Source organism: Centruroides vittatus, unplaced genomic scaffold, assembly GCF_030686945.1.
Source record: "Centruroides vittatus isolate TY-2023 unplaced genomic scaffold, ASM3068694v2 scaffold_2342, whole genome shotgun sequence".
NCBI classification, from domain to species: domain Eukaryota; kingdom Metazoa; phylum Arthropoda; class Arachnida; order Scorpiones; family Buthidae; genus Centruroides; species Centruroides vittatus.
Window position 1 is genome coordinate 839,807 of NW_027122688.1, and position 16,223 is coordinate 856,029.

Genomic DNA, 16,223 nt, shown 5'->3' on the forward strand with positions numbered 1-16,223 from the left:
CATACTAAAAAATTAATTAAACTAATCAACATTGGGAAATTAAAATTGCTTCTGAGCCATTCTTGAACTTCAGTAAACATTGGAATTAGAAGCGCAGCAATTCGTTTAATAGTTCAAAACCCCGTTTTAGGTGGTTAGATAAATAACTGATTAAGCCCATTAACATTTGAAATACCTCGTTAACTCACCTGATTGGCGAACAAGATTTTTAATTTTTCAAATAAACTTTTCACGTAGGCCTACAGTATATTATTTTCACACACTTTAATTAATTTTTATTATTTTAACTCTTATTATTATTCATTTTCTCCAAGCATTTCTTTAAATAAACCTCTAGTAATAATTTAGCAAGTTATTTTTAAATCGCTTCTTCAATCCGCTATTCTTTATCTTTTATTTTTGTAATTTTATTTCATATTTTTTGTATTTCTATTTTAAATACATTTTATTTTATTTTACGTAAAATGCTATAGAGCAGGGGTGGCCGACAAGTCGATCGCTAAGCCAATTTTGGTCGATGGCTGGCGATGGCTTAACTTTTGTCACATTTGTAACCGGGTAAAAAGTAAAAATAAAACATTAATTGATATGATCAGCCGCATAGATGCGTATAAAACAAAATCTATTTTCCTAATTGATCTAGAATAAAATAAACTGAATCATTTTCGAAATATGGCGGATAACCTACAAAAACATAAATTAATATTAATACTTATAAGATGGGCAAATACGGGGCGAAAGTCCAAAAAGTAATTGAAGAATTTCGGGTAAGACTCCAAGATTTTGAAAAAGAAATTGTGGAATTTATATCTTTTCCTTTTAAAAAGATTTTAGAGTGGAACACATTTGCCAAAAAATTCCAGACGTACTTCGTATTGAGCAAAAGGCATTAGAAAATGAAATTATAATTTTACAAATTGATTTCATCTTACAAGCCAGAAAATTTTCAGAGGATTTTTGAAAATACGTCAACCGAGAAAAATATCCCAGTATCACCAAATGTAACGAATATATTTATTCTTATTTCGGATCTACGTACCCGTGTGAATCGGCATTTTCATACTTAAAGTTAACCCAGACTACACGACGTTCCGTCTTGACTGGTTCCCATACCGAAGACTCAGTATTATTATTTCTGTCAGAATATACACCTAATTATCATTTCTTGGTTAGAGACACGCAAACTCGGTCCTCCCATTAATGTTAAGGCAATAAAATAAATTCTAAAGTTGTCTTTATTCGTAGCTGATTTCAATTAATAACTATTGTTACTTATTACTCGTCTTGTTTTCATTCCCTCGGACGTGAGTTTTTTGGACCGTTAAATAATTATGTTGTTTTTACCTAGGTAGATATACAGTGTGTTTGAGTACGAGGTGCATTCTCGCCAGTTATTGATAGATTAGCAAAAAATAAGTCTAAAAATCTTATGTCATTCTTCCACGATAAATTTTCCTGGCCCGAAAAAATCGCGAAAGTGAAATCTTGTAATCAAATTATCAACCATTCTGTGCATTTTTATAACAACTTTTTCGTATTTACGAACAAACAGTATCGCAACTTACACTTTGCAATTGATAAAAAAATTAAATTATATTTTAAGTTACTAGAAATCTAGATAAAGTGTCAAAAATTGATTTTTTTAGGTACCGCCTGTACGGAGTGAAGTGGTAGCTGCAAATATCAAAAGTTGGGTGTGTAAATTTATTTTCTTTATGAGCATATATCTCGAAAACTTAATAAATGATTTAAAACCACGCAATGCCTGACGAATCATGGCAAATTCGCAGCATATCTCCACCGCTTCAAAAGAGCAAATCACGACACCTGTGGATGTGACGGGACTGTAAAAGGAGACGCAAACCACTTCCTGTACAGCTGCAAGTTCTACGAGAACCATCGTAGCCAGTTCTTCAGAGACTGCATTCAACACGGACTGAGCTGGCCGCCCGATCCAGCTAAAATATTTAAAAATAAAGAACTTTGGAAAGGACTTGAGAAGTTCGTAAAAGCAACAAAAGCCCTACTACCAGACTTTCAAAGGAAACAACAACGAACACGACGGGATCAAGGACAAGAAATGGAAGTCAGCGATGAGGAGGATGAAGACTGGGGAGAAGATAGCAGTAGCGACACCGATGGTGACAGTGAAGAAGACCTCTCTCGAAGTTCCCTGCTCAGCGACTGATTAAACTGTTTTCTTGCTTACCAAGTGTAACAATAACGGTAGTACTGTACATCCTATAGCTATGTATTGCTGTTTAATTGTATTACGCGCGATTTATACACAAATTGTAAATGTATTCCGTATGTACGGTTACCAAACATTTATGTAATTACATCTTTGTCGGCCGGCCTCCGTATGTAAATGGGTATGTATATAATGTTCTTACGTCAACCTGTCTGTTAGTACTAGTATTTTAATGTTCTCACAAATTCTCAGTCAGCCAATCCCTGTAGGTAAGCGAGACTGTTTTATCTTTCTGTATTGTAAATCGGTAAATTTGCTTGTTTGCATTTTCTTAATGTTAAAGTAAAATTATTGTCTCACAGCCTCTGTTAAAAAGAGGCTTCGTTTTATGTCGGTCTGCACCTCTTTATTTGGCCGTGAAGTAACGCGAATTGTAAATAATTGTAAATATTGTATAAATGTTAAATTGTTTGTCAATCTCAACCTTGTTATTATTGTATAATTACTGTCTGGCAACCCTCAATGAAGAGGGACTGTACTTATATTGTTGTATGTAACCGCCATAGTGTTGACGGTCATCCTCACTGAGGAGTATGTAACACACTTTCTTATGTCGGTATTGTATCATTGTAACTTTGTATCTTTATTTTGATGTAATCAAATGCTGCTGCAGACGCCGAGGGGTCCCATGAGGCCCAGGTTGCTCTTTTCATACTATCCTATTTCCCTATAGTCCTACTTCTTCCTCTAACTTTCCCCCTAACCCAACTCTTCCTTCATCTTCCTAAATGGCTTATGTCTGCTGCTAACATGCAGATAGCCCTCTCACCCTTTCTCAGTAATAGTAATAGTAGTAATAAATGATTTAAGAAATAAAAAATAGTTTTGAAGATATATTTTGCTTATCTATCTATAGCTCGCCGGAGTGCACTTCGTACCGAAATACAGCGGATAAACACAGTATGTGTTTCACATCTCCCCTCCCCACGTAGACTATGCCCGTGACAAGTCGACAGCGACACATTTTTAAGATAAAAAGTACATCTTACGTACGCAAAAGTTGGCCACCCCTGCTATATAGTATTCGACCCGTAATTTATAGTTTTTATTCTCGTATTTAACATTACTTTATAAGTTTACTAATAAATAGCGTATCATCGTCTCTATTGTAAAATCTAAATAATGTAATGTATTTTCTTTTTTTAATATTTTTATTTATACATAATTGTAAGCTACAAAATGACGTAAAATACAAACGCGTCAACTACCCATGTTCTAAAGTAAACCCGATGATTTAGTTTCGAACCACATCAAATAGTCATTGTAAACTTACAGTCAAAAATGAAAATTTTAAACAAACAATTATTTATTGTCACGTGGTCACAATGCCGGGCTGCAACTTTTCGTCACAATTTAGTTAAGTCTAGCGGTGTCTCGCTCCCGTACAGCGTAGTGTTTCTGTTAACACGAAGTCGCGCTAGTCATCTATCTAACTCCGTTAGGGAAAAAATATTTGAATAAATAACGTAACTGTTCGGCCCAAAGCGGGAGTTCCTATATACTTAATCGGGGCTCCGGCCCCTTTTCGAACTGTAGTCAAGTTATAATTTACAGGATCATCATACAATATATTGACCACTTTAATATTTTACGTAGAAATGCCCCGGGATTTCAAAACGAGGTGTTTAGATAAATCCACTCTGACATTAACGCCGCAATTTTCGTATCGAGAGAGCGATCAATTGCGATTTATCCACGCAGAGAAATTTCCGGAAAAAATCATCTATAAAAAATTTCAATCCGAAAAAAATCTATTCTACTCTCTGCAAGCTTCGAAATGTATTACTAACATTAAAAACACTTAAGTGAAAACATTTTATTTCAAAATTACACAATTAGTTGCATTAATTTAATATTTTAAAACTTATACTCCTAGGATATTGTAAGTATGTTTCTTAACCAAATGTAATTAAAGTAGACACCGAATTACTATTTATAAATATATATCATCAATATGTCAAATGAGTATTTAGAATAATTAATGCTCCGTATCCCATTGCAAAATAAATGTTAATAGAAAGAACAAAAAAAGAAATGTTTACCTTTTCGATTCGGCGAGATTGTATAAACTGAGGAAGAGAATCAGCACAAACAGCTTCCGCCGATCCATTATTTCGCTAATTTCGCACCGACTTCAGTACACAATTTTCATTTCTTTTTTCCGAGTGCGACCAATTGAAGTGACGATCGACGTCGGATTGAGGAGTGCTCAACTGACCAGAATATATATCTCTCTCGGAATAAATTATGGACTCTTCGAAATCAATTTGTTGAATTTTTAATTGCTTTTGAAATAAAAACAACCTTTCCTATCCAAGCTGTATTGATTTATTACAGTTTAAAAGTAGTAAAATACGAGATTTAATGTTTAATTTTATAGTGTGTTAATTACGAATCCAGTGTTTAAGTGTATTTTCATCGTGAGCAGACGGCTGTGGTTATAATCTACGCGTAAATAGTCGATTAATTTAAATCATTAAAGTACAAAATCGATAAAACTTGGCGATTATAAAAATTAATTTGTATTTTATACTCATAATTTATTTTTACGTCATAAAATATAAGTGACACGAGCGGATGTAACATACCGGCACCTGTTCCAAAATATATTTTAGCCAACGTTAAATTACATAAAAATATCGATTAAAATGATTTATATAATTTAAAACACTTTTAAATTTATTTTTTCATATTTATAAATCTATATTTTTCGAATATAAAACTTAGTAAAACCTATTTTTTTCTATAAATTCTAATCTTAAGTAAACAAAACACGAAAACATTATATAGAGCAGGGGTCACACGACTTTTTTCGCAGCGGGCCAAATAACTGAGAGAATGACGAGAGCGGGCGCGCAACCATTTCGTTTAATACGGCACACTGAATACACAAAAAATAAAGATAACCAACTTATTTATTTACTAATACACAAAGACGATAGCCGCAGCTTTTCCTTGCAGGTACTGTACCAATCGAATGTCAAGAAATTATCGAATGTAATTAAAGTAGACATATGACGAAGTTACCGGCAGTCGCTATTTTGCATGCTCGGGTCTACACTTGTTCAAATTTATCACATAATTACCCTTCGAATAGAAAATACATAGACTTATGTGATGTATATTTTAGAAACGATTAGGAAGTCAAAAATCAGAGCTAAATTAGATATTTGCCGTCAATTTTTATTGATTTCTGAATTTTATATTTTAATAAATAATAACGTTGATGTTAAGATTTTGTTAAATAAAATAATCATTTTATCTAAGAAAGCTTTAAATAAATCGAATAATAGTTTGTATGGGTGCTTTTAATCGGACGAAATGTATTATAATCAAAATTTTAACATATTAATGCCGTATGACGAAGTGTTAACGTTTAGCGCGGCGGTTACCAACCGGTGTTCCGTAGACACAGATGGTTCCGGAGGAAGTTTTGCCGGTCCGTAGAGAAATTCGACATCGATCGACTCGAGATTACGCGAAGTATTACGACAGAAACGAAAACTGCTCGACTGCTAAATTCGAAATGAAATTAAACACGAAATGACTGTTATTAATAAATAATGTCGAGAAATCGATAAATAATGTTGCCAGTCCGACTGTCGTCCTTTCTGGAAAAGAGCCGAGAATCCATAAATCTATCTCAAACGAGCAGCGACAAACTTCACGCTAATTTATTATAACTAAAGAAGCGAATTTCATATTAACTAATAAAGTAAAATAAATTAAAATGGAACTTTTACGATGGTTATTATATAAATGTATCCTTTAAAATAATTAATGATAGCGGTCGAAATTGGGAGTTTAGTGCTCCGTAAGGTCTGAAAGATTGTCGACCGCAGGATTAGCGCACGAAAAGGGTGTTTTTTTTTTCACTAGCACGTGTGCTGTGTCGGGATTACGCGCTTCTAAAAAAAATCCGAACTAGGCCTAATTCAATATTTCTGAGTCACTTTTAAGCGGAATATGTTAATTCTAATTAAAACACCTAAAATTTCTTTCATCTTTATCTTTTCTTATAATTTTCATTTAATGACATTTTTTCTTTTTACTTTTTAATATAATCAGTAGCCAAACAAACGTACAAATGTACTCACTACGTAAAAAATTCTACAGTTAAAGTGGTTACGATATTTTTCAAGCCGTCGGCGAAGAAAGGGGGAAGGGAGGCACCGGGGAGCCGAAGTAAGTGGAGGGTTAGCGAAGCCAGCCAAGCCAGTAGGTTTACGGGAGGGGTTGGCTCTTGGCGGTAGTTAAAACATTTTTTGTTAGAAATAGTGCATTAAGGCCGCCGCGGAAGCCAAGGCCTCCAAGTTAAGTGTATAACTAAAATGAAAATTATAATTTTGGAAATAAACGTATAAAACTTTTGTTTCGTTGCAACTTTCAATATATCATTGGGAAGTCAATGTAATGCGCATTTAAATAACACGAAAGGAAGCGAGAAGAATTACAGACCAGAAACTTCTCTCCGTAATAACGTTAGGCGTACTGTACGCTGTGTGAATAACGAAATAACAAGGTTTTAATTTATCAGAAAAATGCTTTAACCTAGGCTGCATCACTTCATTTACTAACCGAAGTAGGTAGGTTTGGAGAAAGAAATTATAATTAAAACGTTTACTTCGTAAATAATGACAATTTTCTCATAATTTAAGATACGTGTGAAATTATTACCTTTCCTTAATAACTAATATACTGAATAATATTTATTTTTTATGATTTATTCATTTTGTAAAATCTAAATTCGTACTCTTTCTAAATTTTAATTTAACACTTTTATTTTTAATTGCAAATTCTGAAAACAAACAAAAACTTTCACTAATTTCATTTATCGTATTTTAACATATTTAGGAAACTCGCAATTTTGTGAATTGTAAACATGAATACCAGAAATTACACTGGCCAACAAAAAAAATTGATTTTGAATAATTCCTTTATTTGATGAATGAATTACTAAATTTGGAATGAGAAAATTGAATATGACAAAGGAAAATGTTTGTTACCTCTAGTTTCTGTGATATACAATAGGTGGAAATATGTGATTTTAAAGGCTTAAGATAAAACTATACATTTTAATTACATATGCTAACAACATTGACAGTGCTTTTGAATCTTTTTTCTCATTGCCGTTGCAGTCTAAGGGTTCTAAATTGATGGAAGACTAACTAGCAGGTGGTTCGATGTGAAGAGAATCGTGTGGTGATTTCATCAGATCATTTTCTTTTGGCTTGCCTCTTGTAAGTGAGTTCGGGTGCATCCCTACATACAGGCCGGCAGTAATCCGCGAGCATTGCTTCATTCCAATGGCCTTGATATCTTTATTCCATTACAGAAATATCCTGTGGAATTTTTTTTCGTGTTCATCGCTGCATGCTCCGCAACTAGGAAAGAAAAACTCTAGGAGGGAGTGGAAAAAATGAATTTTAAGGGACCCAGGTGATGTTATTTTTCCAGCAGTACTGTCACCAACTGAGTAAAGTTATCGTGCTCTTTTGTTGTCTGCTTTCTTTTCTTTTCTCTCTAAAACTCGATCAAACGCAAGATCCTTTACAAGTTGTCGAATTTGTGACCCAACGAAATTACCTCCCTTAAACTTTGCATCACTCAATCTGGGAAATTTGGCTTATGAGTACATAAATGCCCGTTCTTCTTGGTTCATATCTTCGACAAAAGTTTTCATTATATCCAGTTTGATATGAAGAGGTGAAAGAAGAACGTCTTTTGAGAGATCCTCGAGAGGCTCGGCGACGACATTTTTCTCGGTAGAGTCAAGATTTCTTGCAGGCCAGTCCTCTTGAATGTATTGTCATTTCCTATCCCTACCGTCCCACGTACATAAAAAGCAACAGTATTTAGTGTACCCCAGTTGCATTTCAAAAAGTACGGCGATGACTTTTACATCGCCACAGATTTTCCACTTGTGTTCAGCATATTTGATTGAATCGACAAGGGCTGTCACGTTTGCATAAGTCTCCGCCATGTGAACAGCGTGACCGACAGGAATAGAAGGAAGACGGTTGCCGTTGAGAAGTAATACAGCTTTCAAACTAAACTTAAAAGAATCTATGAATAGCCTCCATTCACTCGGATCATAGTTCAAATTCGAACATTTCATCAAGCCATTAACGTCGCAGCAAACAACCAGATTGTTTTTCTTCTCATAAGAAGGAAGCAGATCCCTCTGACGTTCTTTGTACTGTGAGACCCCGATATCACGTTGAAGAAGATTCTCCTAGATTTTCCTATGTCAAGTCTAGGTGTCGAATGAGATCATTCAATTCCGCTTGACTCAGTCTGTGCGGTGTATCATCTTTTACCTCAAAATCGGAAGGCTTATTGAGTTCTACTTCTTCCACACTTTCTTCACTTTCTATTTCGAGCACATAATGTTGGGGTGAAATAGGAATTGGCAAACTGTCTGAATGTGGAATAGGTCGAATAGCAGATGGAATATTTGAGTATTGAACTGTTCCTTTTTTTCATTGACAATCCTGCCTTTAGAGGTGGAGGCAAGCAGAAATAGCAGTGATCTCTACGGTTTGTAGGCTCCCGCCAAACCATAGGCAAAGCAAAAACCACAGTTTTTATTTTTCAACTATTTTCGTAGTATAATTAAACAACAGTTGCGACATACGTGTGGAGCCCATGACTTATCCTGGTTCCCTACCTTCACCCTTTTCCTGCCGTTTGCCACGCTCCCTTATTTTGTAAAACGACCAAGGGCAAAATGGGTAAATCAGGCAATATTATTTTAAAAATTCACCAAAAATTAAATTATTATTGTATTCACATAAAAAAATCACGTATATTTATCAATATAGTTAGTTTTAAATACGACATTTTTCGATAAAGTTTGGTTAAAAAATTTATGAGGAAAAAAAAAAGATAATATATTATAACTGACATTCAAACTCGAAAATTTGTTACTTTTTGTCAAAATTAACATTGTCCGGTTACTTCATTCTTATTGGCACTGAGCCAGAACAAAGTAGAATGTTGTTCTGTACAATTCGATATAACATTTATGCGTGTACGTTTATTCGTTGCGAAATTATCGCACATTATATCAAACATTTGTTTGAAATCTGAACTTTATTCTGCTTTCAACTAATATAATAAACTAATATACTTTATTCATTTCATATCAAACAAGATTATATACTTTTTAAATAAACATATGATTACCAGTAGCAATAAATGTAACATTTGCTGATATTTTAGATTTTTAAAAAAAAATTAAAAATTAAAAATATATATAAAATACTAGAACTGAAGGTCATAACTTGAATATTTATAAAGCATTAACATATTATAGCTGAATAAACCTATTATAGCATTTTTGAACTTATTAAAGTAATATTATTGCATGAATATGCTAAAAATGAAATAAAAAGTTATCAAAAAATGATAAATTAAGAAAAAAAACCGATAATTAAAATTTTTTAAGTCGACAAAACACCACCTGGACAAAAATATGTGAAACAGACGATAAACAAGACGATGCCGTCGAGTGCCGACATCTGTTGTCGATAAATTTTATAAAAATCGATTGTTAACAGGGTAACGATAGATCGGTACCCTGACCGGGAAAAGGTTCGTATCGAAATAATGATGATAAGCAGTCTTCACGAGAGGCGTGAAATTGCGTTTCTGTGACGATAATGTTATTTCACCAGAAATGTAACAAAAATTGTTCGCTAAATTTACACATTTTTGTGGTATTTTGATATAATCGGTATTACACTTCAAAAGCACTCCAAAACCAGGAATTCTGAAAAAATAAAAACAGAAGCAATATTAAACTGAGAGTTATAGCTACATTTATTATGTTTATAACCTACAAGCACGTGGAGAACGTCATGTTATATCAGTTGAGAGATGTGGTAATTCGCAAAAAATAAATTTCCCCCAAAACACAAATGTAGACCCTAAAAAATGGCATGTCACTGTATCTGCAAAACAAGAGCTAATCGGTCATTTTTATGGCGATTTTTGAATTCAGCAAATGGAAATACGTGAGAATGCGTAAATTTTGAGCACGAAACGTTTTCATTGTTTGGAAGTGTTATTTATTGCAACGTGGTCACAATGCCGGGCCACAATTTTTAATCATAGTTGTAATTTATTTAATTTAAAATATATGCTCTCCGCCTCAAATTAGTATTGACTTGCCCTTGTACATCATACTTTTCCTTTAACAATACAGTCTTGCCGGTCGTCTCTCTAGCTCTTTTTAGGGAAGAATATAGGCATTAAAATACGTGACTCCCGGTTTACATCGGAAGTTCGAGTATAATTAAGCGTGGCCTCCTGCCACTAAGGTTTCCATATTTGCTTGCATTTTTCGGCTATATCTTAGGGTTCTCGAGATTAAGGAAAGACAGGCGAACAGACGTGCGGACAAACGTCAGTGGAATTTATAGGTCTACAATTTTTTTAAATTGCAGCCAAAAAAATTATTAATTAAGAACGAGAAATTTGTATGTAAAATGAAAAGTGTACGTTAAAATAAAAGTAATACATTCACCGAATGAATTTCTACCGTCAGAGTGACGGATTCTATTGGCGTTAGTGTTTTTTGGTTTAGTGACGACAACTGTACTATAGGTGCTGTACATACGGGTTGAGAAAACGTATTCGAGTCACGTGTCGGGTCGAAACGGCATTTTATGCCATCGACGGCGTTTTTACCGTGTGACGTTTTACGTTTGTTTAACAGACGCAGCGCGTAATATTGTACGAACGTAAAAAAATTTACGCAGTATTTAAATTATAGATCACAAAGCTCTTCTAAATTTATTTTAGAATAGTTTATATTATACGAGTATTATGCAACGCAAACAGAATTGTCTTATTTGATGAATGACTTTTATCGCGTATTAAAAATTCATTTTTAAAGAAAGAATAAAAAACACAGAATACCTCGTTCCGTTATTTACCAATACGCAAATACGATCTCCGCAGCACGCTGGTAATCGCTTTCCTTAGGAACTTCATTGCAGGCACTTCGCAAAGCGCTTTGATGTCTGAAGTGGCTAAAAGTCGCCGAATTTTTATTTCACTGATTTTTCTAAAAATTATATTACTGTTAAATGCAAAAATTAGATTTGTCCAATTTTGGCATTTTTACTTACACTTATTTTATTTTTTTATACGTAGTAAGTTCATCTACAACCTATGATATTTTAGCTCATTTGCGGCACAGTGAGGCGGAGAGCCGGATAAAACTGACCTCGCGGGCCGTAGTTTGGTGACCCCTGGACTAGGGCAATGCTAATGCATAATTATAAGGTAACATTTCCGTGGTTATTAAGCGATGTTACCTGTCAATTTTGAGTGTTAATAACGCTAATATACAGCGCGTCTGTGCAAGATGTTCCGTCGTATACTCGTACCGTACATACCAATCGTCATTAAAAACAAATATAGTTTACAAAAATTATTTTAGAAAGCCGAAGCCATGTTGTTGGACTAGATGGCATTTTTTAAAATCCGTTTTAATCTCTAAGAATTATACGTACAGAGAAAATTTCCAACATTTTTTACATTTAACGACGGTTCGAGGTCTCCTAGTCAAAAAGTACAGAAATCGAGGGGATCATTTGTTGATCGATCACCATATTTTCCATCTAATATATAACAAACGAGATTCAAATGCATCATTCAGATTTATTTTGTATATGCTGTATTTTATAATTCTCGTTATTTCAATGTTTATTTTATAAAACTAGCATGTATTAAATCTTAGCATTGTATGAATTTAGGCAAATACGGTAAGACCCCGCTTAACGCGGGGGATGTGTTCCTAGACGACAAAGCGCTGAGCGAAACAGCGTTAAACGAGGTCGTTTTAACACGGAGTAAATAGGAATAGGGGAACACGCGACCAAAAGTAAACAAATTTTACTTTAATTTTCGGTTATTTTTATATTAATTTGCGTAACAATATATGTTAAATAACACATTAACGTATGCACGCAGAAATGTAAAGTACATTATATGTGACGAAGGTCCTGGCTCTTCCGAAATTCTTAAGAGCGCATCGAAAACGCCTCGTCTTACTTTTGCACTCCTTTCAAAATCTGGATCATTCGCTACAATTTGATCGACTATTTCGGTTATCGTTACCAAACTTTTCCTAAGGAAATCTGTAGAGAAAGTTTTCGGGTTCTTCGTTTTCGGAATCTCTATTTTCCAGTTTCACACGAATTCCTTGTTCTGCTAGTTCTCGAAGGTCGTCGTTAGTAAGGCCCTCACCAGAAACCTGCGGTAAGTCCTCTATATCCCGCTCGTGTACATCTCCTAGTCCCGTAGTATCGATTACGTTGACAATTTGATAGACCGGACGATGCAGCGATAGGCTCTTCTCGTTGAGAATTCTGGATACCTTCGGCTATAACTTCTTCCACATTTCGTTCGTTCATTTATCAGTTCATTTTTGACAAGCCAAGCAGATATTTCCTACGGCATCCACGATGTTATGTTTTTTCAAAATTGCGCCAAACAAACAGATTTAAAGAAAGTACACCTTTTTGCCACCTCTCGCTGATCGGTTCGTGTTGGTAAATAATTGTATTATGTACGAATCGACGAAATGCCGCGATAATTAAAATCAGCGTAAATTTTGAGCTTTTTGGGTTTCGAGCAGATCGCGTTATATCGAATCAGCTTTAAGCGAGGCAGCGTTAATCGGTGTCTTACTGTATATGTAAATTAGAAAACAATGTGATCATCTGTCCTGCACGTGGGATACAGAAGAATATTTTCTGATAAACAATCAGAAAGTAAAGTAAATTAATTTTTTTCGTAATCAATGAGAATATTTTTTATAAATATATAAATAAGTTAATTAAATTTAAACAATACTTTTGAAGAGAAAGAAAGTCTCAAAATTCTGAGTGACAACTGCTTTCACTTCTGCCAGGCAATGAATATATATTATTATTCGCCCATTCAAATATTCTCGAGTAATTTACTGTACATCAATAAATAAGTGTATAAAGTGTAAAAGAAGAGTAATCTACACTTAAAAATTATTCTAATAAAATAAAGCTTAACTAATAAATATTTTGAGTTACGTCCTTTAATCCGAATGAAGATAGTTGCTTAATTTTTTTTTTAAACTGGCGTTTTAATTTTCAAAACCAGTTGATTAAATAATCAATTATGGAAATCGTCAATCCAAATCGTAATTTTTATAATTCAATGGTAAGCCGAGCTGAAATGTTATATATGTAGTCCAACAGAATATACAGTCGGCAAAGAAATTATTGGCACTCCACAAATATTTTACATTTAATAGAGAAAACAAAAAGCGCTGTTTTTAAAACTTATATGTTGCATTCTACAAACCATGTCCTATGTTTCTATACATTCATTTTTTCTTTTATATTAAATGTAATTGTTGCCGCCTCGAGCGCCACCGTATTTTTTGTGAGAAAAAACGATAATTTAAAAATGTTTGGAGACGAGATTTTTTTGTAACGGCCAAGTGCGTCAGCCATGTTTTTTTCTTCTTGTTCTTGCGTAACGACCCGCAAACCGCATTAAACTTTTATCAAACCGCAAGTGTTTTCTTTCATATTTATACAGTCCATTAAAGATCGAAAAAAATCTTGTCCGTCGAGGCGGATGAGAAGAAAAGAGACAATTTCGCAAGCAAATAAGATTGAGTTCAAACTTCATTAAGTCGCCTATCCAAGGTAGGAGGAATTTATCTGTCCGTTACACGTAGTAGACAGTTTAAAATAGATCAGCTCGAGAAATTAAGGAAAAAACGCGCTTCGATAAGAGCTAGTGTGACGAGATTAATTAGTAAAGTCGATATCTAGTTGAAAGCGACGATAGAGAGACAGAAACTTTTCTAGAAATACTGGATCAGTTTAGTCGAAAGGAAGGGTCATTGAGAACCTTAAACGGGGAGATTGAGGGTCTCATTACTAACCGAACTGATTATGACACCGAGATAGCCAATAGTGAAGAAAATGAGGACAAAATTATAAGTTGTAAATTTAAGATCCAGTCTCGTATAAAACGATTAGAAGCTGGATAAGGAGACTCTAAAACAGTATGAGTTCAGTATTAGTTCGAATGACGTTCCTAAGCTAGATAATTTGATTTCATTTTTCGAAAAGAGTTTTCAGATTTTAGAAAATATTAATAAGGCCACGTTCGCGAAACCAAGGTGTAATCGAGATAGAGTTAAGCCGAAAAACTTATTTGTGAAATGTAACAATTCTATGTCTCGTTGCATTTTATGTAAGCAGAATCATCCTGTTTACAATTGTGATTCTTTTCTACAGTTGGAAGTCTCCCAAAGAAACGATGTTGTGGCCAAAAACAACCTCAGCTTCAATTGCTTAAGTGATCGGCATAAGTTATCCAATTGCAACTCCAAAAGCTGCTGTAAGATATGCCCAAAGCGACATAATACATTACTGCACCGAGAGAAACGAGCTATAATTGGTTCAAATGCACCAGTGATCGAGAGTAAACCGACTCCAACCAAGCAGGATCTAAATTCCGACGCAATAGAATTTCGTGAAAGTATACCTCACTCACTGTCATGCATTGACAAGAGCAATAAGACAGTAATTTTCTCGACAGCCATGGTTTGGGTTTTAAATCATACTACCGGAGCCAGCATTCAAGCGCGCGCAGTATTGGACTCGGGCAGTATGTCAAATATCGTAACTAGAGATTTTGCAAGTCATCTCGGCACACCGAAAGAAAGAATCGATCTCACAGTCTCTAGTATAAGCGAAAATAAAACCTCGGTCAAGTTTAAGCTGCCTGCTACAATAATAAACGGCAATAGATCTTTTTCTAAGACGCTAGAGTTCTTAGTGGTGCCAAGGATCACGGATTTACTTCCTGTTTCCTCTCTACACATTAGCAAAACAGAAATATCCCGTCAGTTAGCTGATCCAAGATTTGCTACACCAGGCAAGATTGACATGATTATTGGAGCTGAAGCATTTTTTGAAATAGTCAAGAACGATTAAATTCGTCTATCGTGAGACAATAACCTAACATTTCGCAACACAGTTTTTGGATACATCGCAACTGGGTCCGCAGACTCTAATGATCAAAATCAATATTGTGAACTAATATCAGAGTCAGAATAAATCGATAAATGTTTACAAAGGTTCCGGCAAATAGAAAACTCTTACAGAGGCTCCAAGTTTGATGAGTAAAGAAGAGTATTGCGAAGATCATTATCAAAGAACTCACAGACGTAATGAAGATGGGAGATACATTGCGCAGATGGCAACCAAGGAGATACAAAACTTGGGAGAGTCAAGGAAGTTAGCATTGAAGAGATTGAATCAATTGTGGAAGAGACTATCAAGGGACAAATAATTAAATGAGTTATATCAGAATTTCATGAAGGAGTATTTGGATTTGGACCACATGGAAAGGGTGCAGGAACCTCCCGCTGATCAGACAACATACAATATATGTTACTACCTTCCGCATCACGGTGTGTTTAGACCAGACAAAACCACTACAAGGTTAAGGGTGGTCTTCAACGCATCTGCACCCACAACTTCTGGACTGAGTCTAAATGATCATCTCTTGAAAGGTGAAGTAAAGGAAGATGTTTTCGAGATCATGACAAGATTTCGAAAACACAAGTACGCATTTACAGCAGATATCCAGAAAATGTTTCGTCAAATTGTAATTGAGCCCTCGCAACGAGATCTCTTAAGAATTTTTTGGAAGAACGAGGAAGAAGAAATTCCAGTCACCTACAAAGGGCCTGTAGGTCTTTTTAGGAGCACTGGCGGTTTAGTGTCTTTTTAGGAGCATTGGCGGTTCCATAAGAACCACCAATGCTCCCTTTCTAGCAGTGAGAACCCTTAAGCAGTTGGCAAGGTATCCTCTGGCCTCTAAAACCATATTAGGAGATGTCTACATAGATGACATTGTATCAGGTGAGCTAGATTTCGATGCTGCCCTTGAACTA

At 34.7% G+C, this 16,223-nt stretch overlaps 3 protein-coding genes across 3 annotated transcripts in view; 2 read left to right on the top strand and 1 right to left on the bottom strand.

Moving 5' to 3' along the window:
• LOC136987494 (mucin-6-like) overlaps nt 1-4,460 on the bottom strand; it is a 294,367-nt gene extending 289,907 nt beyond the window's left edge. The window contains exon 1 of the mRNA XM_067285227.1: nt 4,294-4,460. Coding sequence (XP_067141328.1) covers nt 4,294-4,361 — 68 coding nt within the window. The 5' untranslated portion in view covers nt 4,362-4,460. The remainder of the gene's footprint in view (nt 1-4,293) is intronic.
• Nucleotides 4,461-14,493: 10,033 nt separating this feature from the next.
• Nucleotides 14,494-15,258, top strand: LOC136987495 (uncharacterized). Its single transcript, XM_067285228.1, has one exon. The coding sequence runs from the start codon at nt 14,494-14,496 to the stop codon at nt 15,256-15,258; it is 765 nt and encodes a 254-aa protein (XP_067141329.1).
• A 382-nt stretch (nt 15,259-15,640) lies between these two features.
• On the top strand, nt 15,641-16,060 carry LOC136987496 (uncharacterized). Its single transcript, XM_067285229.1, has one exon. The coding sequence runs from the start codon at nt 15,641-15,643 to the stop codon at nt 16,058-16,060; it is 420 nt and encodes a 139-aa protein (XP_067141330.1).
• The last annotated feature ends 163 nt before the right edge of the window (nt 16,061-16,223 follow it).

Excerpts from the sequence above, each read along its gene's own strand:
- LOC136987495 (XM_067285228.1), top strand. The coding sequence starts at position 14,494 with ATGTCTCGTTGCATTTTATGTAAGCAGAATCATCCTGTTTACAATTGT.
- LOC136987496 (XM_067285229.1), top strand. The coding sequence starts at position 15,641 with ATGAAGGAGTATTTGGATTTGGACCACATGGAAAGGGTGCAGGAACCT.